At 47.4% G+C, this 23,646-nt stretch overlaps 2 protein-coding genes across 2 annotated transcripts; both read left to right on the forward strand.

The window, feature by feature from the left end:
* The first annotated feature begins 2,550 nt into the window (after positions 1-2,550).
* LOC140516281 (uncharacterized) lies at positions 2,551-6,378 on the forward strand. Its single transcript, XM_072627296.1, has 4 exons — positions 2,551-2,692; positions 3,130-3,321; positions 3,638-4,172; positions 6,260-6,378. The coding sequence occupies exons 1-4, from the start codon at positions 2,551-2,553 to the stop codon at positions 6,330-6,332; spliced, it is 942 nt and encodes a 313-aa protein (XP_072483397.1). The 3' UTR covers positions 6,333-6,378.
* DUSP9 (dual specificity phosphatase 9) lies at positions 5,953-23,388 on the forward strand. Its single transcript, XM_072626991.1, has 3 exons — positions 5,953-8,218; positions 17,491-17,943; positions 19,247-23,388. The coding sequence occupies exons 1-3, from the start codon at positions 7,837-7,839 to the stop codon at positions 19,576-19,578; spliced, it is 1,167 nt and encodes a 388-aa protein (XP_072483092.1). The 5' UTR covers positions 5,953-7,836; the 3' UTR covers positions 19,579-23,388.
* The last annotated feature ends 258 nt before the right edge of the window (positions 23,389-23,646 follow it).

Below are 23,646 nucleotides of genomic sequence, written 5' to 3' on the forward strand. Positions count from 1 at the left end.
AGGTGTCTTCTCCTCAAAGTTCCTCACTCAGAGCCTCATGACCCAGACTCAACCCTTCCCCAACAACACTTGTCCTCCTAGGCCCTATACTCTTTCAGCTAGCTATCCTGTGATTTATACACTTATCCCACTAAGGTATTAATGGCCAAGGAGAGCTCGGTGCATTATCCTTTCCTGGGAAGCAGGGATGAGAATCTTAAGCCAAGGAAATTGATCTCAAATGGGGGTACTTTTAGGAATAAGACTGAAATCGAGACAGTGTTGGGCCAGGGAGAGGCCTTCCCAGGGCCTCTGCAATCACAAATTCATGGAGGCTGCCTAATGGGCCTTCAACCTCCTGCCTTATAGAGGGTGGGTCCTTGTAATTTCAGGAATGTAGAAATGTATGGACTCTCCCCTGTGCCAGCAGAGATCCTGGAATAATATTTTAGCCCCAGGGGAGAGGCAAGAGAATTCCACTCAATTATGGGCCTCCACCTCCTTCCTTTCCCTTTCCTTTCTAGGGGACCAAGGTAGGAGAAAGGGAAATGTCCGTGTAGGGATAGATCTGATTCCAACACCATTGAAGTTGGTCAACTCAGTGGTTCAGCCAGCAGTGTGCATATGAGGAAGGCCAGTGAACCCAGAACAAAGCTTCTCTGAACTCCTCCAGTTCATGTCATTGGAGACCATGGGTGATTCCTCAAGATTAAGAACCAAATGGCACTTGTACTTGGTCATACTACCCAGAGGCTCCTGGGTAGGCTATTGTAATGGGTTTATCCAAAAGGGCCTGCAAGACTCTAATGAAATGAACCCAAATTCATTTCAGTTAGAAAAAAAGAAAACAAGACAGAGAGGAAAAAAACTCCCCAGACTGTTCCATTCCCAGGCATCACCTTTGCAAAGCACCTCCAGTCTCATTGCATGTTCTAACACCCCAGCCTGTCCCAGGCCAAGACCTGCCTTCCAAGAAAAACCCATTAGAGGAACAAGTGGGGGAAAGAGTAGAGGAAGTCGGCAGGCCTGGTTCCTTTAAGGATCCCACGGTGCGTTTGGACTGGACGCCTTCATGGCGGTTTGGGTGTGTGTGTGTGTGTGTGTGTGTGTGTGTGTGTGTGTGTGTGTGTGTGTGTGTGTGTGTACACGCTCGCGTGTGTGCACTCAAGCAAGTGTGTGTTTTCTGTGACAGTGGTCCCTAGTGTTACCAGGGAGACTGAAGAGATAGAAGGTGGATTGGCACAGTGGGGTGGGGAAGGGCTTGCATTATTTAATGAAAATGGCTCTGGGAAGTTTACCTTTCTTCCCCCCCCCCACCACACACACCACACACACATACACATACTCTTCTCCTCCCCTCTTGGATCAGCCCTGAGTCACCAGCCACTAGCCAGGGAACTTCATTGCTGGCTGGAGATGGGGAGATGGGGGAGGGGGAACTGGGCACCTAACTCTTCCACCAAGTCCCATCTCTGCCAATGCTATGCCGGGCAATTCCATTCCACCCGAGTCATCTGCATTGAGGATCTGGCCGTAGCCTCAGAGGCAGTGTAAAAAGAAGTCTTCAGAATGTACCCAGTTTGGCCAGAGAGACAAGGTTCAAAAAAACCCCAGAACACAACCAGTTTTAAAAGAGTTAGTGCTGGGCAGAATGTACTATGGGTGCAGACAGTGAGGCCTGAACTGGGAGAGAGAGGGGACAGTGACCTTGGCACTGGGACAAGCAGGGGACACTCAGAGAGGAGGTGGGCTCAGAAGCATAAGAAGGCTTAGAAGGAACAGGCAAGAGAGAGCACAGAATTACCAAAGGGATGAACAACGTCCAGAACTGGGGGGGGGGGGGGGGGGGGGGGCGCGGGTGGCCGCACGTTCTGAGCAGACCCCAGAAAGGGTAGACAAGCTGTCAGTGTTTTCTGGGTTCAAATAACATATAAACCCATTTTATAGATGGAGAAACTGAGTCTCCGACTTCCTTATCAAAAGCCACACATTGAATTAACAGCAGTTCCAGACTAGAAACAGTTTTCCTAACTCTCAATCTGGTATATTGTCCAACACGTTGATGACAGGCAGGGTTCTCCTCCCCCTCCCCCCTCCCCCTCTAAATCCTAGTGTGGAGGGGGCTCCGTGTATATGAAAGCCCAGCCCTAGTAGCAAATGACAGAGGAGGCCCTTGGGACCTGGGACAGTAGCTGGGAAATTGCTTCTCCGCACTTGTGCATGTCTGAGCGCTGATGACTCAGGGGGATTAGTCACAGAAAAAAGCCTGCTGCTGGTCACCTTCTCCCCTTCCCTCACTCATCCTGTCCTAGCAACAGCGAGGCCCCAGATCTGGGGTCAGCTTTGATGCTGAACTGCGAAAGCATCTTCTCATCTAGGCAGTCTGCTGGAACAGAAAACATGCCGGGCTGGGAGGGAGGGGACCCAGGTCCCAATGCTGGCTCAGCCCACTGCTAGCTGTGGCAATCTTGGACACATCACTTAATGGGGGACACTCCGGGTTCCTCACCGGTTACGGGAGGGAGCTGGATTACTAGACTAACCTTGCAGCTCTTTTCCAGCTGTAGATCAATGGGTCCGTGGGGCTTCCCCAAGCTCGAGGTCTCCCTTCTCCGTCTGGCCTCTAAAGACCGGGCCCAGGTTAGCCTCGGGATGAGGCTCGTGCTGCCTCCTCTGCCTCCTGAAGCCCAGGCTAGGAGCTCCCCGAGGCAGGGTGCAGGGGTCAAGGACTGACAGGGCATTAGTTGTGTATTATCTCGGCTGCCTGGACGCCCTGCTCTGGGTTCCCAGTCTAGCCCTGAGTGGGCTGTACACATGGAAGGCATTAGGATGAGGGGCCGTGACTACATGGCTTCCTTGTAAGGAATGAGACCAAGGTCACTTCTGAGCCCTGTGGGGGCCAGTCTGTTTACTGGTCCCAGAGCGAGGCCGAATACAGCCTCGGACAAAACCCGAACCCTGGCCTCAGACTGAGCCCTAAAGTCAAGCAAGTCTCCCGGCTTCATATCCCCTCCATCCCTAGGAAGGGAGGGAGGAGGAGATGGGGATGGCGCATTCTCAACATTCAGGGATCACCATTCAGTGATCACACGGGGGGACTCGAAAGCAGCGTGTGCCTGTCCCCCCACCCCACACGCTCACACCCTTTAGCCCTGGGGTCACTGGGGTATGGGACCAAGCTGCCCCTCAGCCGGGCCCAGAGGCTCAGAAGGTCTCTGAGGCATGGCTCGGGTGCTGGATGGAGTGCCCACGTGGAGCTAAAAGCCTCCACAGGATTCAAACTGTTCGCTCAGGTCCCCCCCACCCCACCCTCCTCTAGAGAGGGGGCGGTGGCAGTGGCAAGTGGCGGGAGGGGGGGGATAGAGAGGAGCTTTGAGAGAGAGAGGAGGGAGAGAGGGGAGAGGGAGGGAGAGAGAGAGAGCGGAGAGAGAGAGCGAAACGGGGAGAGAGGGAGAGAGCAAAGAGAGAGAGGGGACACAGAGACAGAGGGGAGAGGGAGAGATAGGGAGAAGGGCACACCGGCAGAGAGAGGAAGTCAGAGATGGAAGAGAGAGACAAAACAGAAAGAAAGAGAAAGAGAGAGTGAGAAAGGAGATAGAGACTGGGGAAGACGCAAAGGGAGACAGAGGGGGAGACGGGAGGGGGGGGGGGGAGAGAGACGAAGGGGAAAGAGAGGGACAGAACAGAGCTAGACAGCGAGAGGAACGCGAGACGGTTCGGGTGAGCGCCAGAGCCGAGAGCCGGGAGGAGCGCGAGAGCCGGAGCGGAGGCTCGCCGCCCGTGTGCCCGTGTGCCGTGTGCCGTGTGCCCGTGTGCCCGTGGCGGCGGTGCGGGTCGCTGCTCCCAGAGGTACGGAGGAGGAGCCCGAGCCGGAGCCGGAGCCGGAGCCCGAGCCCGAGCCCGAGCCCGAGCCCGAGCCCGAGCCCGAGCCCGAGCCGGAGCCGGAGCCGGGGGAGGCGGCGGCGGCGGAGGCAGCGGGCTACTCGCCCACTTGCCCCCTCCTGCTCCCTCTCGACTGTGCGCGAGGCCGTTCGCTGCCCCGAGCTCCGGAGCCCCGCTCCTGCCCGCAGTGGTGGCCCCGGTGCTAGCGGCGACGGAGCGCGGCACCACCGCGCCGCCCCCACCCCCACCCCCCGGCTTCGGAAACTTCCCCCCGGCTGCGGCGGAGCGCGGCTCTGCACTAATACACTAAGGTGAGCGCGCGCCGGTCCGGCCCCTCCCTCCCCCTCCCCCTCCCCTGGTGCCTCTCCGCAGAGGCGCCCAGGACCCGGGCCGTGGGACTGGGGGCACTGCTGGCCAGCCGGACGTCCCTCCCACCCCACCCCCGCACACCCCAGGGCTGGGGGCGCAGGGAGCCCAGAGGAGAGCGGGCGGGGCTGGAAGGCGGCGGCGGCGGGGCTGCGGGAGGCATGGGGAGCTGCTTGCATAACCGCCACTCGCGGGAGCCTCATCCCCAACACCCACACCCCGACATATCCCAACACCCCCCCAACGTACACACTCTGCACACCCCGACATCACACACATGCATGCACCACATACACACACACACCAACGCACACCTTCAGCACACACCCCTAAACACACCCCCCGGCCCAACTGTCACACTCAGACACAAACCCAACACCCCCTGAATCTTCCAGCACATCCCACCCCAACATCCACACCGCCAACAAACGTACACATACACACACTCGTACCCAGGTACCCGACGCTCAAACCCACATACACGCCACTCTGTAGCCCTCTGCTCATACCCACAATCCTTCTAATGCAGAACACCACCAGAACACAGCCTTCTACCCCCCCTCTCCCCCACAATACACACATTCACCCTCACAATCTTCCCAATAGCCTTTCAGCACTTACACCCCGACACACTCCCCTCCAATATTAACACATCTGTATTCTCCCCAGCGCGACCCCCCCAACACCCATAAGGTACCCTCCTCAGACACATCCATTGTTAGGGGTTAGAGAAGCAGCGGGCCTTTCCCATCTCTGGACATCTGCTTTCCTCCTCTGAAAAAAACGAGGAGAGTGGATTGAGTGGTCTCTAAGGCCCCTTCTAGGTCTTGCAGTCTCTGTTCTGGTGCCATATCTCCACAAACTTGCTGAAGGCCCTTGTGTAAGTCCCTTCCCCTCTCTGGGTCTCAGTTTCCCCATCTATAAAATGGGGGGGGGGTTCTCCCACGTTCAACATTCTGTATCTGTATCTGTAAGGTAGGGAGTGAGGTGCACGCAGGCAAGAAAGGCCCTTGGGCTCCCCATACCCAGTTGGTCCAATGCACCAGACTCCAAAGCACCTTGGCATTCGATTGCTTCCATAGTCATGGCTTAGGAGAGGGAAGCCAGACTGGGGAACAAGGCATGAGGGGTGTCTGGGGAAGTGCCTAAGGGGAGAATAGCATCGAGGGAAGAGGGTTAAACATGCCTCAGGGCTTCTCTCTGTCTCTTGGTCTCTGTCTCTCTGTCTCTTAGTCTCTGTCTCTCTCCTTTCTGACTCTGTGTATGTATGTCTGTCTCACACATATACACAGGACAAACCAGTCATCCATTATCAGGTGAATGAGATGAGGGGACTTTCATGCTGCGGGGTGAGGGGGTGCCAGTGTGCCCAGCCCAGTCTTCCCAGCCCCTGCCTTCATGGAAACCTCAGCCTTTGGCTGTTCAGCTCTTCCTTCCTCACCCTCCAGTTCAACACCCCTTTCTACAGGTTGACTCCCTTCCTCTGTCCTTACCCATCCCCCCACCCACCCCCTGAAAATTACCCCAGTGTCCAAAGGAAATAGTTTCCAGGATGGAAGTTGGATGGCAGGGTGCCAGGAAACGGAGGCCCATACACACACACATTCATACACACACACACACACACACACACATTCATACACACACTCCTACACACACTTACATACACACACACACACACACACATATACATAAAGACACAGAAGTAGGTATCCCAAGACAAATACACACTAATGCACACACCAACATATACATGCCCACACTCCGAGGTACATACAGACATGCATCTGCCCGTGTACATATGTGTACATACACCTATATCCCCGCATTCAGAGACACATGCAAATACATACCAACTTACACATGCATAAATACATAGGCCAATGCTCCTTCCTCTTTTCATCCTCCCCATCCCCCTTTCCCAGCCAACTGGGAAATTCCGGAGACTCAGGCTCTGCCCCCAGGCTCACCTACTGCTTTTCTCATTGGGGAGCTGACCTCAGCTCCTGACTTCTTTTCTCCAACTCTACAGGTCTCAGCACCAGGTCGTGTCAGGACCACTGCCCTCCACCTTCCACCCCAGTCGCTGCGTTTGGGGCGACTAACAGATCTTCATCGGGTGGTCTCTCCGAGAGGAACCATGCAGCCCACCGAAGGCCTAGCTGAGTTCTGAGAGCCCAGCCACTGGCCGCCTCTTCTTTCAGATTCTGCCCTTGATTTGCCAGCGGTTTTGGATACCCAGGCAGCCGTCTGGGCCCCCTGGCTTCCCCAATCACCTCGAAAACAATACCCCAGCACATAGGCTAGGGGGAAGAAGGAAATCCTGCCCCTTCACCACCTCACATCCTCCTTCCTCTGCGTGTTTTGTGTCTCTCCCTCCCCTCAATTCCAGCTGTAGCACATCTGGAAGAACAATTCCCCCTCCTCAACTCCCAGAGATCCAGAACAGCCCTTCAGATTCTCAGGACCTCTTCCCCTTGCATAAGGCTCTGATTGGCCTTGGACTCAGTTTCTTCTGAGTTTTACTCTTCTCCTCAGCTCTAGAAGACAACTTGACCAAACATCTGAAGAGACCTCAGCCCCCTGAAAACACTGAATTGTCCAACTGAATTTATTGAAGACCCTGTAGTCAAAGGGTCACAAACCCTCTCCCTAAGAGAAGATGGTCTCCTTCCCTCTTCCCTGATCTGGTGGGATCAGGGGCTGCTGGACCCTCCCTCTTGACCTGGAGAATTAGCCTTCCTCCCTGCCCCCCCCCCCATTGAGTCTTTGCCTTACAGAGAACTTTGAGTCAGGAAAGGGACTGGAAAGAAGGTTCTTGGATAGTACCCTCACCCAGGCCCTCAGGGAAGAGGTCCCAGTAAACTGCCACCAACGTCATAGTACTACAGAATCGAAATAGCGATTCAAGGTGACAACCTTTTCCCCCCAATTGTTGGAGCAGGAAGAACCAGGCTCCTGTGAGTACCTCAAGTGAAGGTGGGAGATTAAAAACCTAGGAGGTGAAGGTTGTGATTGGAGCTTGGAGGGAGTGGTGCTTTTTAAATATTCCTGGGACCTCCAAGTTCATTCCTAAAGCTGCTCAGTGGAGAAGGAAGATACGGACATAGCCAGGTGAGCCAGGAAGGAAATCCCTCACGGCTTCCTGAGAGAGGAGGTTTTCATTTGCCCACGAGATCCATTGGCAGCTGTGTTCTAGACAGTGTGGTTTTCTTCATTTTGGCTTTTTGTCTCTGTCTCTTTTTAAAATAACAAAAAAAGTTGTCTTCAATCCCATCACTATCTCTTTCCACTTCCTCTGCCCCATTCCCATGCACAAACCTACACATACACCTTCAGCCTAGCCTTACTATCTGACTGACTCCTTGGGCTGTTCTGAGAGTGGACTGAGAGAAGTAGAGATGATCCTTAGCCCTCATCCTTCCCATCTCCTCTTCCTTGCTTGAGAGACACAGAGACAGAGACAGAGAAACAGAGAGAGGAGAGAGAGACAGAGAGAGAAAGCCTGAGGAGAAAGAGAAAGAACTGGCCCTGGCCCCTGGGTCATGTACATATCCATCCTTGGCCCCTCTGAAAAGATCAGGGGGAGCTCAGTAGTCATCTTTCCTCATGGAGGGCCTTGGAAGATCATCCCTGTGGCTGAGCAGAGAACTAGCTGCCCCCCAGCCTCAGCTGCTCCTTCTGGACTGCCGGAGCAGGGAACTCTATGAGTCAGGCCACGTCCAGGGGGCTCTTAGTGTAGCCCTCCCGGCCCTGCTGCTTCGGAGGCTGAGGAAGGGCAATTTGTCTGTGTGCTCCCTGCTCCCCAGCCCACTGCAGCAGCGGCAGCAGCAGTGGCAGCCACAGCAGCAGCCGCTGCCCCCTCTGCCCATCCTCCTGTATGATGAAGGCCAATGTGTTGAGGAGGAGGAAGCCGAGGCAGCCCAGTCAGTGCTAGCCACCTTGCTCCAGAAGCTGCAAGAGGAAGGCCACCCTGCCTACTACCTACAAGGTAGGTGCCTGGACTGGGGCGAGCAGCTCTTGAGAGACTGAGCAGCCCCTGGAGGTGGGAGTAGGGACAGTGAGGCCTTGAGGAGCAGGAGGTTTTGGTGGAAGGAGCACTGGCCTGTGAGGGAGTGTCGAGGTAAAGCTTTGACCCCCAGCTACATCCCTCATTGACTGAGTGTAAGCGAGCCTCGGTTTCCTCTCTTGGAAGAAAAGAGAATAGCCCCCCTACCCTGCCTCCCTTACAGGGTCACAGAGCAAACTCACAGGCAAACCTTTCTTGGGCTCCTAGGCCAAGGCTCTTTCTACCCCATCCAGCTTGCCAGATCTTATCTCCCTAATTATGTTTTTTTCAGGGCTTTACCCTGCTTGGGCCTGCTCTGCCCAGACTTGCCCCTCCCAGCTATGGCCTAGGGGGAGGTTTTCCATAAGAAATTGAAATCAGCTGTCCTCCGCTTAAATCAGATTTTTAAAAAATCAAATTATAGTTTAAATGCAAGGGGGTAGCTGGCAACTCAAAGGAATCCTGTATAGGCCTTTCTGGAAAGTAAAGAATCCTTGTATAAATCGAGTCATCACTCTCTAATTTTTTGATCTGGAGATCTGGATTTTCATGCACTGTGTATTCCTGTCCATCTACGGTGGGGAGGAAGGAGTAAGGTGTTCCCACCGATCAGATATTCTGATTTTCCCCCATATGGTATATCTGGGGGGGGGGGAATATCTGGCCTGCCAATCTGATCATAGAGCTGGAAGAGACCTTAGAAGTCTTAGAGCACAAGCCCTTCATTTTGCACACAGAGGAACAGAGAGGTTAAATCATTTGCCCCCATTCACTAGCTAGTAAGCATCTGTGGCAAGATTCGAACTCTGTTCTTCCTGACTCAAGTCCAGTGCCCCATCTACTATGGCAAATATGTCATTTCATCTGACTCATGAGGCAATCACCCAGAAGTGATATACCTACATTAGCAATGGGCACAAAGGCAAGAATGCCCAACTGGAGTCAATCAGCAAAGATAAGCTCTAGCAACTTTGCTCACAGTTGGCTTATAGAGGAGAGTATTGACACAGTCAGCGCTAACTAATATTGTGGGAATGCAGACATCTAGTTGGCTGTCCTTGAGTGATATTTTCTGGGCAGTGTATGGAAAGGTAATATATTCTGAGTGACTGTAGCTGCTGATCTGATGGGCAGAGCAATGAGGAACTTGGGTAGTATGTCTGTCTTCCTCAAGAAGGTGAGTCCTAGGCTACTCCAGAATGTCAAATTGGGTCCAAACAATGGTGACTTCACAGTGGCAAAGCACTACAACAACAGCGATATGACAGAGTTAGCCTAGAGCAACTGAGTTCAGTCTCCTCTCCTTAGAGAAAGGTTGCTTGACAACAGGAGATAGATAGATGATAGACAGATGGTGATGATGGTGATAGATAGATAGATAGATAGATAGATAGATAGATAGATAGATAGATAGATTTTTACATCTGTGTGTATACACCATATGAACAGCTAGGTGGCACAGTGGATAGAGTCAGGAAGACCTGAGTTCAAATTTGGCCTCATACACTAGCTATGTAACCCTAGGAAAATCACTTAACCCTGTTTGCCTCAGTATCTTCATTTGTAAAATGAGCTGGAGAAGGAAGTTGCCAACCACTCCAGTATCTTTGCCAAGAAAACCCCAAATGACTGACATCATGGAGAGTTGGACACAACTCAACAATAACAACAAATATATATGGGGATACGTATATACACTTGACGGTAGGCATTCTGTATGTGTGTGTGTATATATATATAAAATTGGCAATAGATATTATATATATGTATATATGTACATACATATATGTAGCTAATAGAGCCAGGAACGACTGAAAAATGACTAAACAATGATATATACACATACACATTCCTAGTTGTGAAAATGCAACATTTTTTTAAAATTCTTTAATAGCAATATTCTAGAGTGATAATTCACTTCCCCCTCAAAAAATGGAATTTTTTCTCTGTAAAATAAGATGCTCCCCATTTTCCAAAAAAAAAATAAGCTTAAAAATTTTCCCCTATTGAAAGACTAAGAAATAATTGAAAATTTTAGGAACTTTTTTGTTCTAAACTTTAGATAAATATTAAAAATGGTTAATGATGCTCTAGCGGTATTTACTTAAGGTATTCAATCTCAGGAGCTGAATTCCAATACCTCCACTCCCTCAACAGTCTTAGTATCTATTAAGATTGTTGTAACTGCGCATCTCTATCTCTTTTCCTTAACTGGCACTAAAATTCATTATGGTTATTGCTTGTTGTATCTGTTCAGTTTAACAAACATCATTTGAGTGTGGGATGTGTGCAGAATTCTGTGCCCAGGGCTGGGGGAAGTTACAAATATTAGATAAGAAACAGTTGCTAATCTCATGGAACTTACAGTCTAGTGATGGGATATGTCACATATACAGATGTCTTGACTATGTAATTATGCATAAGTGAATAAGAAAGGTACTAGCGCAAAGTGCTATGTAGGACTGGGGAGGGAGGAGAGTATGTTCCAGATGACATTTCTGACTGGAAGGAATCAAATCCTAGAAACATTGATTAAATGCTTACTATATGCAAGGCTAGGGAGATCCAAAGAAACAGTCCCTGACATGGGCATTTGAATTGGGCCATAGGACAAGTTTGAATTGAACAGAGGATGAGAAGAGTGGAGGACATTCCAAGCATAGGATATAGTGTGGAGGAAAGACACTGAGGTGAGAAAGCACAGGGCATGTTCTGGGGGGAATATCAAATCAAATTTGGCTTGAACCTAGGCTTTCAAGGAAGTAGCGTCAGAAAAGATCAGGTGAGACCAATTGTAAAAAGCTTTGAATGCTAGATTAAGGAGTTTGGACTTTACATAGTAGAGAACTTGTTGTTGTTCACTCATTTTCAGTTGTGTCCAACTCTCCATGACCCCATTTGGGGTTTTCTTGGCAAAGATATTGGAGTGGTTTGCTATTTTCTTCTCCAGCTCATTTTATAGATGAGGAAACTAAGGCAAACAGGGTGAAGTGACTTGCCCAGGGTCAACAACTAGGAAGTACCTGAGGCCAGATTTGAACTCAGGAAGATGAGTCTTCCTGACTCCAAGGTTGACACTCTATCCACTACAGCGCCACCTAGCAGACATAGTAGGGAATATGAAATCATTCAAAAGTTTGGGGTAGGATCACAGACTTTGAGCTGAAAGGTAACTTAGAGGTCACTTTATCCAGCCCCCTTATTTTATCAATGGGTAAACTAAGGCCAAAGAGATTAGGTGCCTGTCTTCAGATCAACCAGGATTTGAACCCAGGCATGGCTCCTTGACATGGCACCAGAGTGAGCAGAGGAATGATACAACCAGATTGATACATGCAGAAGAAAGGTCTCTCTCATATGGCCAGTTTTCAAAAACTGAGGAGTTGGTCAAATATACTTAACACAACTTTACTAGACAGAATGGAATCTTTCTTTGATGACTCAGACCTTGCTTGGCCTCTGGGCCCCTTTTTTAATGTCGGTGATTACTGTTCAGGATTGTAAAAAAAAAAAATCTGCTTATTTGCACCATCTATTTGAATGTGGGCATTCAAGATATAGTAAACCGGAGCTTACTGTGTTCGGTTTGTGTCAGGTGAAGGCTACCTGTAATTAATAACAAACATTGTGAAAATTTCCATTGCGGCAAACAGAAGAGGAGGAAGGAAGGGATAATAGCAAAGTCTGGACTTGTAGGCATGGTAGTGAAGAGAGCTTTGAACTTGGAATCTAGCATATCAAAATCCTCCTTCTTCAAATGTGGTACCCAGACTCCAGATGGAGTCTTCCCAGTGCTGAGGACATATCACTGGTCACTGTGGTTCTTAATGAGACCTAAAATCTCATTAGCTTTGGGACTAGCATGTCTCACATGTTTGGTTAAAGTCTTTTCCAGATGAATGCTACCTAGACCCAATGCTCTGATTTTGTATTTGTGAAGATGGTTTTGGAGGCACCTCATTAAATTTCATCCACCCTTTGAGTCTGTCTGACTTTGTCATCCAAGGTTATCTAAAAATTTGATAAGTGTACTTAGCTGGAGGCAGCCAGGTTGTGAGGTAGTTAAGTAATGAAGTGAATAGAGTACTAAACCTGAGGTCGGGAAGACCTGAGTTCGAATATGGCCTCAGACCCTTTTTAGTGGTGTGAACCTAAAAAGGAAAGAAATGAGTATTTATGAAGTGCCTACTATGTGCCAGGCACTATATATTACCTCAGAAGGTAAGTGCCATTATTTTTCCAATTTTACAGTTGAGGAAACTGAAGCAGACAAAGGCTAAGTGAACCAGCTGGCATCACACAGTTAGTTTCTGAAGCTATATTTGAACTCAGGTCTTCCTGACTCTAGGCCCAGCACTCTGTCTAGCTGGCACTGGTCAAGTTAGTTAACTTCTGCTTGTCTCAGTTTCCTCATCTGTAAGATGGGAATAATAACAGCACCTACCTCCCAGAGTTGTAAGGATCAAATGCCATAATGTCTGTAAAGTGCTTTGCAGCCCTTTGCTGTTTGTATAAACCTAATCCTTATTGTTGTTGTTGTTGCTATTGGTGGTGGTGGTGGTGGTGATGGTGGTGGTGGTGGTCCTTCCCCTCCCAGATTGATATTTTTGTGGTGGTAAACTAGGCCATCTTTTGTCTCGACTCTTACCTAGCCCTTAGTCATTGAAAGGATGTGGCCTCAGACAAACTGAGACCTAAGAAAGACCTTAATTTAGAAAGGCCAAGGTCACCCTCTGCATCCTGGGTCACCACCAGGTCAGTCATCTTGACCTTTGTCTTGATGAAGGACTTCAATGACCCTCGAGTAGAGAGTAAAGCATTATTATTACTGTCCCTTTATAAAAGTGATGGATAAAAATTTTATACAGTACAGGCCCAAGCACAAATCCCTAGGGTACTCCTCCACAGACCTCCTTCCAAAGTGACATTGAGCTTTTAATGACTATTCTTTGAGTCTGTTCATGCAACCAGTTCAGAGTCTGCCTGACTGTTATCATCTAGCCTACATCTTTCCATCTTGTGCATAAAAAGAACATGAGAAACCTTGTCAAGTGCTTTACTAAAATCTTGGCAAAGTATGACAAAAAATGACAATTCCCTGATCAACCAGTCTATTAACCCTGTGAAAGAAGGAAATGAGGTTAGTGTGGCATGATCAATTCTTGATGAAGCCAGACTGGCTCTTTGGCATCACCACCTTCCCTTTCTAGACATCACTAGCCATCCCTTTAATAATATATGCACTGAATTTTTTTTTTCAGGAATTGAAATCAAACTCACTGACCTATAGTTCCACTTATTTCTCTCCTTTGAAAACCCAAACATCAGTCACCCCTCTGAAATCTTGTCTCATCTCTCTTATTCTCAATAATCTTTCAAAGAACACCAATAGTGATTCAGCCATCATATCCACCAGTTAGTTCTAGCTCTACGTGGGCTGGAGGGTTGTCTGGGCCTCATGACTTGGATCCATCAAGGGCAGCTAAGTGACCTCTTACTCTAACATTCCTACTTAGATCTTGGATATTAACTCATTAGAAGTCATTTTGATTTCATGTTTTCTGGTCCAAATAATTTTCTACTTGGCAAAGAAAATTGAAGCAAAAGAAATCATTATCCCTGAAAGACTGTCCTAGCTTTTCTTTGAGCCTTCCCCCCCACCAACTATAGCTAAAACAAAACAATCTTACCTTGTCGGCTGTCCTTAGCATCCTGTTCACCCTCTGCTCACTCTGGGCTCCTCCATTCCTGTCACCATTTGTATAAAACTGTTCAAAATTCTATCTTCTCCTCATCCATGCTGGAAGGAAGATGCTCAGCCCTCTGTTACTCTTGCCAAGGGGCAACTCTTATAACAAACTACCTGAGAGAGTCTTCAACTCACTTCTTCTCATACCCCTTAGTATATGCTCCCTCTCTCCTGAGTTTTCTTTCCTCTCTTGGCTTTTGGGTTCTTTCATGTTTCTCCTGACCAATTGACCATCCCTTTTCCTTCTTCTTTGCTGGAACATCATCTTCTTCTCACCAACTAAGGGTAGGCATCCCCCAAGACTTGGACCCTCTTCTCTTTCTCCTCTCCCTTGGTGTAATCGCCACATCCATGAGTTCAGTTTATCATCCCTAGGCAGATGACACCCAAATCTCTACATCCAACCCTAGTCTCTCTCCTGAACTCCATTCCCACATTACCAACTTTCTGCTGGACTTCACCTTTATGTTCCATAGGCATCTCAGACTCAACACGTCCAAAACAGAATTCCTTGGATTTTACCCAAAAATCCATCCTTCCTATAGATCACCCTATTTCTGTTAAGGAAACCATCCTACTTCCATCACTGACATTCTACAACTTGGAAGTCATACTTAAATCAAACAATGAGCAAGCATTTATTGAGCTTCTGTTATGGGCTATGTGCTTGGAATGCAAAGATGAAAATGAAATAGTTCCTGGCCTCAAAAGCTTACACTTTGTCAAGGGGAGCAACATATACATATATAAGTAGGTATAAAATATATGCAAAGCAAATCCGATATAATTTCAAGGGGAGGACAGGAATCAAAGAGAAATGAACAAGGATTTTTGAGTGCCTACATTGTGCCAGGCACTGTCTTGAGTTCTTTACTGCTACTACTATTACTACTACTACTACTAGTACTGCTACTACAATAATAATATTAACAATAACTAACATTTATATAGTGCCTACTATGTTCCAGGCACTGTGCTAAGCATCTTTACAAATAACATCTCATTTGATCCTCACAACAACCCTGTAAGATAGGTGCTATTATTACCCCCATTTTACAAATGAGGAAATTGAGGCAGACAGTGACTAAGTGACTTACCCAGGATCACACAGCTAGTAAGTATCTGAGATTGGATTTGAAGTCAGGCTTTCCTGACTCCAGGTCTAGCATTCTATCCATTGTGCTACCTTGCTGCCTTTAGGGCAAAGCCTTCCAGTAGGAGGTGACTATAAACTGAGCTTTTAGTATCTAAGGGGTTCTGAGAGGCCCTAGTGAGGAGGGAGTAGATTCTGTGGGTGCATGGGAGACAGCCCATGCAAAAGGAAATTAGAATCAGAACACTTGGAGACCAATTGGATGGTGGAGAGGAGGTGAGGGAGAAGGAGCTTATTAGACTAGCTGAGTGGGAGGATGGGAACTCCCTTGACAGAAATTGGGAAGTTGAGAAGATGGATTGAAGAGGGAAAGATCACAAGTTGTGCATTGGCCAAGTTGAGTTTAATGATGGACATCCATTTTGAAACGCCTTTGACTCTCAGGCTCTACCCTTCTTACTTCTCATCTGGACTATTGCAATGGCATCAGTATGATTCCCATGCTCCTCTTCTCTCCCCTCTATAGCCCCTCTTCCACACAGTTGCCCAATTGACATTCCCAAAATAGATATGACCATGCCAGGCCCTTACTCAAAAATCTTCAGTTCATCTAACTCTATAGCCTCTAGGAAAAAATATGAAGTTCTTAATTTAGCATTTAAAGCTTCCTCCCCATCCCCCATCTAGCTCCTACCTACCCTCCCAGTCTCATACTGATTGTCTTTGCCCATAAACCTTTCCAGTTTAACTGGTCAATTAGCTGTTGCCTGTAGGGGACATTCCAGTTCCCATCTTCACATGTGGGCACATGTGGTCTCTCCTGTCTTTTTGGAATCCCTGGTTCCCTTCAGAGTTCAAATAACATTGCCAGCATAGGACCCTTCCTGCTTTCCCTCCACACACACCGCTTGTTATTACTTTCTTCTTTTAAAAATTATTTTGTATGTAATTGGCGTTTATCTGTATAAATGTTGTATCTCCTCGAGGAGAGAGACCATTTTATTTTTGGCTTTGTATTGCCGGCACCTTGCTTGGCACATAGTAGGTACTTACAAGCATTGGTCCAATCAAACCAAAGATGCAGGCATTTAATTGTAGTGTGGATTTGGATGTCACATAGCTAAAGCTGATCTCAATCTAATAATTGATTATATTGAATGGATGACTATTGTCCTCATCAGAGTTATTATCCTATAAGGCCCATTCTTGTCAAATCCAGTGGAATGATTCATAGTGCTTGATCTCATTCCTATGATTTCACTGACGTAGGAAATTCATGGTGAGCAATTATTCTGCAATGTATTGTCTTAAAACACTGAGTGAGATGTTAAGTAACTCACCCAAGGTCACTCGGTCAGTATGTGTCAGGGATGGGCCTTGAACTCAGGTATTCCAGCCTCCAAGGTCAGTTCTTTATCCATTTGGTCAGCCTGACTCTCACTGCCCACATTCTTTTGGTATATTCAATTTGGTAAATTCATTAATTAATTCATTAATTAATATTAAGTAATCTTAATAGATGCTTTCTCCATCTACCTACCTATATAATAGCCCCTAATGAAGATAGAAACTACAAATTCAAGAAATAATCATTTACTTGAAAATAGAGCTTTCAACACAGATATATTTGCCAACATATTCATCACGGATCATTGAGCCTCTGGAAAGTACTAAAAGGCTGTGTGATATGATTGGGATCAGATGGGGTTAACCACAGAAGGTTGGCAGAAGGGGTGAGAGATGGCTGGAAGAAAACATAGATAGTACAGGAGGGACAAAAACTTTCCCATCCCCACTCAATCTCTGGAATGTTTGCTTTCTCTTAATAGGGTGGAATTTGCATAGCAACCCTCTAGAGACTGGTTAGGTTCTTTTAGGCACTATGCCTGCAATTTGAGTAGCTGCCACCGGGTGGGTAGTCAGAGTGCTTTGCTATTTTGGCTCTTCCCACCTCAGGAATGAGTTGTTGAATCCTATTTAGCATAGTATCTAGTCAATATGACTTTTCTCCTAAAAATGACATGTAGCTTGTAAACCAACAGTATACATAAGATATCAGAACACTATATTTGCTAAGTAATAAATGGAGTGGCAATATGATGCAGAGCTTAGAGAAATAAAACACCTAAGTACAATGCAGTACCTTCTCTTATTAGAGTCAACTGTTATTAGTTACTAACAATTAAGTGTCTTCTATTCTAAGGAAGGCCTTTAAATCCTTTCAAAGCTTGTGGGCATCAAAAGCTTCAGGTACTAGGCCACAGCATCCTTACCACTTGTAGCTTCAGCCATGTCAAGTTCTGTGTATCCCGGTACTGTGTATCTTAATTAAGTTGTTCCCAGTACGTCTTTTCCACTTTCTCCCTACTACAGGTGGCTTCAACAAATTCCAAGCTGAATGGCCACACCTCTGCAAAATGAAGCTTGATGCCCCCTGTGCCAGTAACTCACTAGTGCCTGTTCCAGCACCTGTGGTGGGCCTGGGAGGCCTGTGCCTCAGCTCAGACTGCTCAGATGCTGAATCAGACCCAGACCGGGACACACTGAGCTACAGTCTGGAGTCCGAGGGTGGGAGCCCTCCACCACCAGGACACCCCCCATCCTTACCTGTTCAGATTCTCCCCAACCTCTACCTGGGTAGTGCTCAGGACTCAGCCAACATGGATATGCTGGCCAAGCTGGGCATCCGCTACATCCTCAACGTTACCCCCAACCTGCCCAATCTCTTTGAAAAGGACGGCGACATCCACTACAAGCAGATCCCCATCTCTGACCACTGGAGCCAGAACCTCTCCCAGTTTTTCCCAGAGGCAATTGACTTTATTGGTGAGTTGTTGCTAACCAGAGAGAACCCTACCTTCACATGCATACACACACACACACACTCACACAGACTCACACCTTATTCTGTATTTCCCTATTTCTCTTTCTCTTCTCCCCTCAATATTTCCTGTCTATCTACCCACATGCTTAGGTGGGCATAGAGTGTGGAACATCATGAATGGGACAGTTGTGCCAGCACCTCTGGCCCACACTCATACATGTCTACACTTCCATATCTATATGTCTGTCACTCTACCTCCTCTCCCTTCCCATTTTCTCATCTCTCCATCTTCTTTCCTTTCTCCTTTTTCTCTCTTCCCCTCTTCTCTCTGTCCTCCCTCCCTTGTCTCTCTCCCTTTTTTATTTCCTATAGAATTCACATACACAAAATGATGAGAAATATAGTGTTAAACCTCATGACATTAAATGTAGTAGGAGTTCAGAGAGAGGCCAGAATACAGACCTGAGGTAGTGTTCCTGAGGCTATGAGATTTGAACTGGGCCTTGAAGGACAGGAAGAATCTCAGATAACATGGGGGATGACAGAAAAACATTACAGGTAAGGGATAATAGTGTAGGAAAAGGCCAGTAGGGAAGGAACCTGCCATGACTGGAGCTGAAGGAGTGGGATGTTGAGGTCAGTGTTGGGAGATAATGAGTGAAAACAGAAGATGAAAGCAAGGGAGAAGATACTAAGATTCCATAGTTAGAGGTGGAAAGGACCTCCAAGGCTACTGAGTCCAAACTTCTCATTTTACAGAGGAGGAAAGTGAGGCCCAGAGGGGGAAGGATTCCAGATCTAGATTTAGAAGGGATCTTCAAGGTCATATAGTTCCATCCCTTCATTTTGTAAGGGAAGAAACTGTGGTTCAGGGAGGGGAATGGCCCAGGGTAACAGAGACAACGGAGCTGGGTTTTGAATACCAATCTTCCTCTCACTTGACTTGGAGAAGCTGAAGGAATTGCAGTCTGTATTGGTGCAGGGAAGGCCCCTCATGAATGTACTGGAGTAGGAAGATATGTTCAATAACAATCATCTGGAGAGCATTTAGAAAGATGAAAGAAGGCCACCCATTCTAAATCCATTGTCATTGATACTGGATGTCCAAAACAGGCCTAGTTTGAGTTTCCAAGCTGGAGAACTGGGTTTCCCAAAAGAACACAAATCAGTGTTCCTGGGGTGACCTCTTGGATTGGCTAACTTCTTGAATTTCTCTCTCTCTCTCTCTCTCTCTCTCTCTCTCTCTCTCTCTCTCTCTCTCTCTCTCTGTCTCTCTCTTTCTCCTTGGTTTGCTGCCTCTCTCAGATGAAGCTGTGTCCCAGAACTGTGGGGTGTTGGTCCACTGCCTGGCTGGCATCAGCCGCTCTGTCACCGTCACCGTGGCTTACCTGATGCAGAAACTTCACCTCTCGCTCAACGATGCGTATGACCTGGTGAAGCGGCAGAAATCCAACATCTCCCCCAATTTCAACTTCATGGGGCAGCTTCTGGACTTTGAGCGCAGCTTGAAGCTGAAGGGCGAGGGCCCCAGGGACCAGAGGGATGGAGAGGGGGTGGGGGGGAACCACACCCCAACACCCCCTTGTTTCTTCACCACACCTACTGGTGAAGGCGTCTTTGAACTGGACTCTACCTAAGGAATGGGGCTGGGATGGGGGTTGGGGTAAAGGTTAAGGACCCTGCTGTCCATTGAGAATTGCTTGCCCCCAAACCCAGGGGACTCCATCGAAGTTGGGGGGACCCCAATACCTCATATGAAGAGACAAGAGCTAAGAACCCAGAACCTTTTGCCATTTCCTGCCCCCTTTAAAGTGGTGAAAGGGGAAAGACCTTTTCTATCCACTTGAAAAACCAAACTTCAACAAGAATCTGAACGTGCCTATTGACCAGGTATTGACAGTAATGTTGATACTGCTGCCCTCACCCCCACTCCTGGAGCCCCTAGCCAGGGCATAGAACCCTTTGGAGCTCACTCAAAAGCCCTCCATTGGAAGGTGGCACCATTCTGGATGCCCTGCCTCTTCTGTGACTGGAGGGCCAGAGTTGGGGGTCGATTCAACAATTCAAGGCAGCGTGCACTCCTGAAGTGCCTGCTCGGTGCCAGCTCTGTGGAGGTTGGGGCTGGGGTCGCCTTAGAAGTGGAGCCTTTCCAACCCTGCCGGTTCTCCAAACCCTGCATTCGGGGCTCCTTAATGACTCAGGCAACGAACCTGTGACCTAGAACCGGCACCTCCTTCCTCCCCACCCCCTTCCTCTCCAGGAAAGCTCTCGAGCAACCTCAAGCTACAGAGCAGCAGCAGGCTGTGGACAAAGTGAGGCCCACTGAAGAGGTTAAACCTCCCACTTCAGGTGGGTCAGGCCACGCAATACCAGGTCTAGAACCTGGACCTTCAAGACCCAGGTCAGGAAAATCCACTTCTATACCTTGTCCAGAACTTTGTTTGAGAGCCATACTTTTTCCCCTAAAGAGGCCGGCTCTTGGGGTATCTGGGACTCAGATCTGAAACCTGCCGCTCTAGAACTGAGCTGTTCCAGGCCCCACATCACCATGCCATACCTCAGCCATCAACTTGGTGGTGGTTATGTGTGTGTGTGTGTGTGTGTGTGTGTGTGTGTGTGTGTGTGTGTGTGTTCTGAGAAGGGGGAGAGGAGTGTGGGCATGGTTCTGTGCCAGGAGAATTTCCTGTGGGGAATTCTGAGCACCAGAAATGGAATAGCTATCAGAGAAGGAATGTCCGCGTATTTCATTTTTCAGGGGGGAGGCTAGAAGGACTTTGGGGGAGCTGGGAAGTGGGAGGGGGGAGAGTTTGAGCTGTGAGTTGGATTCCAGACCTAACATCTGGCTGTCTGACTATATACTAGATTTTTCAAAGAGGTTGTGTTCTGTTTTTGTTTTTGTCTCCCCTCAGATATGGCTTAGATGGGGCAATTGGAGAGGGGTCTCTGAGACTGAGGATGATTAAACAGTGGCTAATTCTGGTTGAGATTTCTAAGCAGGCAGGTCAGGAGCTTTTCTAGGGAGAGAAAGAACTGGTGAAAAAATCAGTGGAGACCAAGAGAACAAAGTCCATGGACAGTGTTGTTGGTTTGTTGATTTTTGTTCTGTTTTGTTTTGGTTTTGGATGGGAGGAGGGGAGTACTTAAGACACACACATATACACAGAGGCTCACACACACACACACACACACACACAGAGGCATGCACACTGTGAGCAGACATAGACATACACAGTCTCATTCACACAGTGTTGGGCCAGGGTAGAACCAGCAGGCTGAGCCTTCTCACCTTCCCATATGGAAGAAGGGATATGGCACTTGATTTCTTTAACATATTGGCAGATTCAATTTGTAATAAACATTTTATGGAGAAAAAAACAATAAGGAAGACATCATTTTTATCATCCTTGGGGAGAAAGGTTTGTGGTGAAGAGCAAGGCTGCCATGGAGGCAGACCTGTGTTCTAATCAAAATCTTCATCCTCAATTTCAGCCACACCTGGTTTTCAGTAAGAGAGTTATTATAATGATCAATATTCTCGTCTATTTCAATCAGTGTTCTCAGAAGCATCATCCTGGATATAAGCTAAGCTTCTTTGAGTCCCAGATTCCCAGCTGCTGATTGTGTTTGTTTTAGCACCAAGGCTTTGTTCAACTTGGAAGTTGAACCTCTAGTGGTGTACCCTAGGTCTGGCTCTCTCCTTGATATATTAAAAAATAACTGACATTTATACAGCACCTTCAAGTTTGCAAATTGCTTTATTTACATTCTCTCATTTGAGTCCAACAACATCGCCAGGTATTATTATCCCCATTTTACAGATGGGGAAACTGAGGCTCAGAAAGTTGACACACTTGCCTGTATTCATATAGTGGAGCATCAAGGGCCAGATTTAATCCAGGTTTTCCTGATTCCAAATCTAGCACCCTTGCCACTAGATGATCTTTCCTGCTTTTGCTCCTGGTCTCTTTTGGATCTTCTTTTTAATCTATGGCTTGAATGTAGGTATGGATGGCACGTTTATCACATTTGTAAATTATATGACACTGGGAAGGGTAGCCCATGTGTTGAGTGGAAGGATCCAAAAAGATCTTAACAGGCTAGCATGATAGGTTGAATTTAATAAGAAGGAATTTAACAGGCATACAGGTAAACTTTACTATGGCTCAACAAGTTAAACAAATATAAGATGAAGAAATGGTCAGATGATAGGTCTTGTTAAAAAACAAACGAAAAAAAGGCCAAAGTGATAGAGTGGATAGAGGGCCACTTAACCTGCCTGCTTCAGTTACTTCATCCATAAAGTGGGGATGATACTAGAACCTACCAAGGCTTTGGTTGGTGTTGGGTAGATAAAATAAGATGATATTTAAAGAAAAGAAAATGACCAGAGGTTTTTAAGTGAATTGCAAACTCAACATGAGTCAACTGTGTGATAACATAGCCCAAAAGATAATACAGTCTTGGGCTGCATTGACAGAAGTATAGTGTTTGAAACATGGGAAGTGACAGTCCCATCATGTCCTGTTCTGGTCAGAACATATCTAGCATGTTGTGGTCATTTCTGGCCTTGGGGAAGGATACTGACAAATTCTGGGATCTATCCAGAAGCTGGTGACCAGGATGGTCCATGCAGTATGAGAAATGCTTTGAGGAAATAGTAGGCATGTCTAGGCTGGAAAAGAGAAGACTGAGGCAGAGGCTGGGGCAACATGATTGGTGTCCTTGAGTATCTGAAGCACTATTATGTGGGAAATGGAATTTGATTTAGGATCAAAAATCAAATGCTAAGAGACCTTAGAATTCATCTAGTGCAAACCCTACTTTTTTAGATGAGGAAACTGAGGCTCAGAAAAGTTAAGTGAGTTCAATAGGGTGACAGCTAGGATTTGAAATGAGGGAATTGAGGTCCTCTGGCTCCAAATCCAGCCCTCTTTCTGCTTAGTTCTAGACAGTACCACTAGGAGCAAAGAGGAAAAGTTGCAAAGAGACCAACTGAGGTTTGATGTCAAGAGAAACTTGGTAACAAGTGGAATGGGTGGCCTCAGGGGGGGTCTCCCTTCAGAGCTCCCTGAGTAGGGGTTAAAAGACCAGGGGGATGGTCAAGAGAAACCACTGGGGATGGTAAAGAGAGGGTTTCTGTTCAGGTAGCAGGTGGGTTGAATGACCTTAAGGTCTACTCCAATTTACAATTTCCTTGTGACTCAAGGAAGATTCTATGACCTTCAAGCATAGGGCCACTTGTAGCCTAATGGGTGGTAAGAGGACCAGCCCAGTTAAGTTCAAAGACTCAACATCAAACTAACCATGATGGATTGATTTTGTTCAGTCCCATCAACTTTCATAGCTTCTGACGGGAAAACCTCCAGTGAGAGGGAACCTACTGCCTTCTAAGGCAGCTTGTTCCACCTTAGATGAGTCTAATTGTTAGAAGATTTTATTGACTTAAACTAAAACTTACCTTTATGAAACTCTCATCTCTTATTCTGACTTCTGCCCTCTCAGACTAAGCAGAGTGAGCTTGATCCAACATGACAGCTCTTCAAATAATTCAAGCTAGTTCTCTTGTCACCCCCAAATCTTCTCCAGGCTCCAAGACCCCATTTTCTTCCACCAATCCTCACATTGGATGATCATGAGGCCTTTATCCTTGTTGCCTCTCCAATTTGCCAATGTCCTTTTTTAAATGTAGCACCCACAAAGATAGA

The sequence above is a fragment of the Notamacropus eugenii genome, chromosome X (genome assembly GCF_028372415.1).
Source record: "Notamacropus eugenii isolate mMacEug1 chromosome X, mMacEug1.pri_v2, whole genome shotgun sequence".
Taxonomy (NCBI): Eukaryota; Metazoa; Chordata; class Mammalia; order Diprotodontia; family Macropodidae; genus Notamacropus; species Notamacropus eugenii.

Excerpts from the sequence above, each read along its gene's own strand:
- LOC140516281 (XM_072627296.1), top strand. The coding sequence starts at position 2,551 with ATGGGTCCGTGGGGCTTCCCCAAGCTCGAGGTCTCCCTTCTCCGTCTG. Across the intron at positions 3,322-3,637 it reads GGGGGCGGTGGCAGTGGCAA|ACGAAGGGGAAAGAGAGGGA; the intron begins GTGGCGGGAGGG and ends GGGGGGAGAGAG. Across the intron at positions 4,173-6,259 it reads CTCTGCACTAATACACTAAG|GTCTCAGCACCAGGTCGTGT; the intron begins GTGAGCGCGCGC and ends CCAACTCTACAG.
- DUSP9 (XM_072626991.1), top strand. The coding sequence starts at position 7,837 with ATGGAGGGCCTTGGAAGATCATCCCTGTGGCTGAGCAGAGAACTAGCT. Across the intron at positions 8,219-17,490 it reads CCCTGCCTACTACCTACAAG|GTGGCTTCAACAAATTCCAA; the intron begins GTAGGTGCCTGG and ends TCCCTACTACAG. Across the intron at positions 17,944-19,246 it reads AGAGGCAATTGACTTTATTG|ATGAAGCTGTGTCCCAGAAC; the intron begins GTGAGTTGTTGC and ends TGCCTCTCTCAG.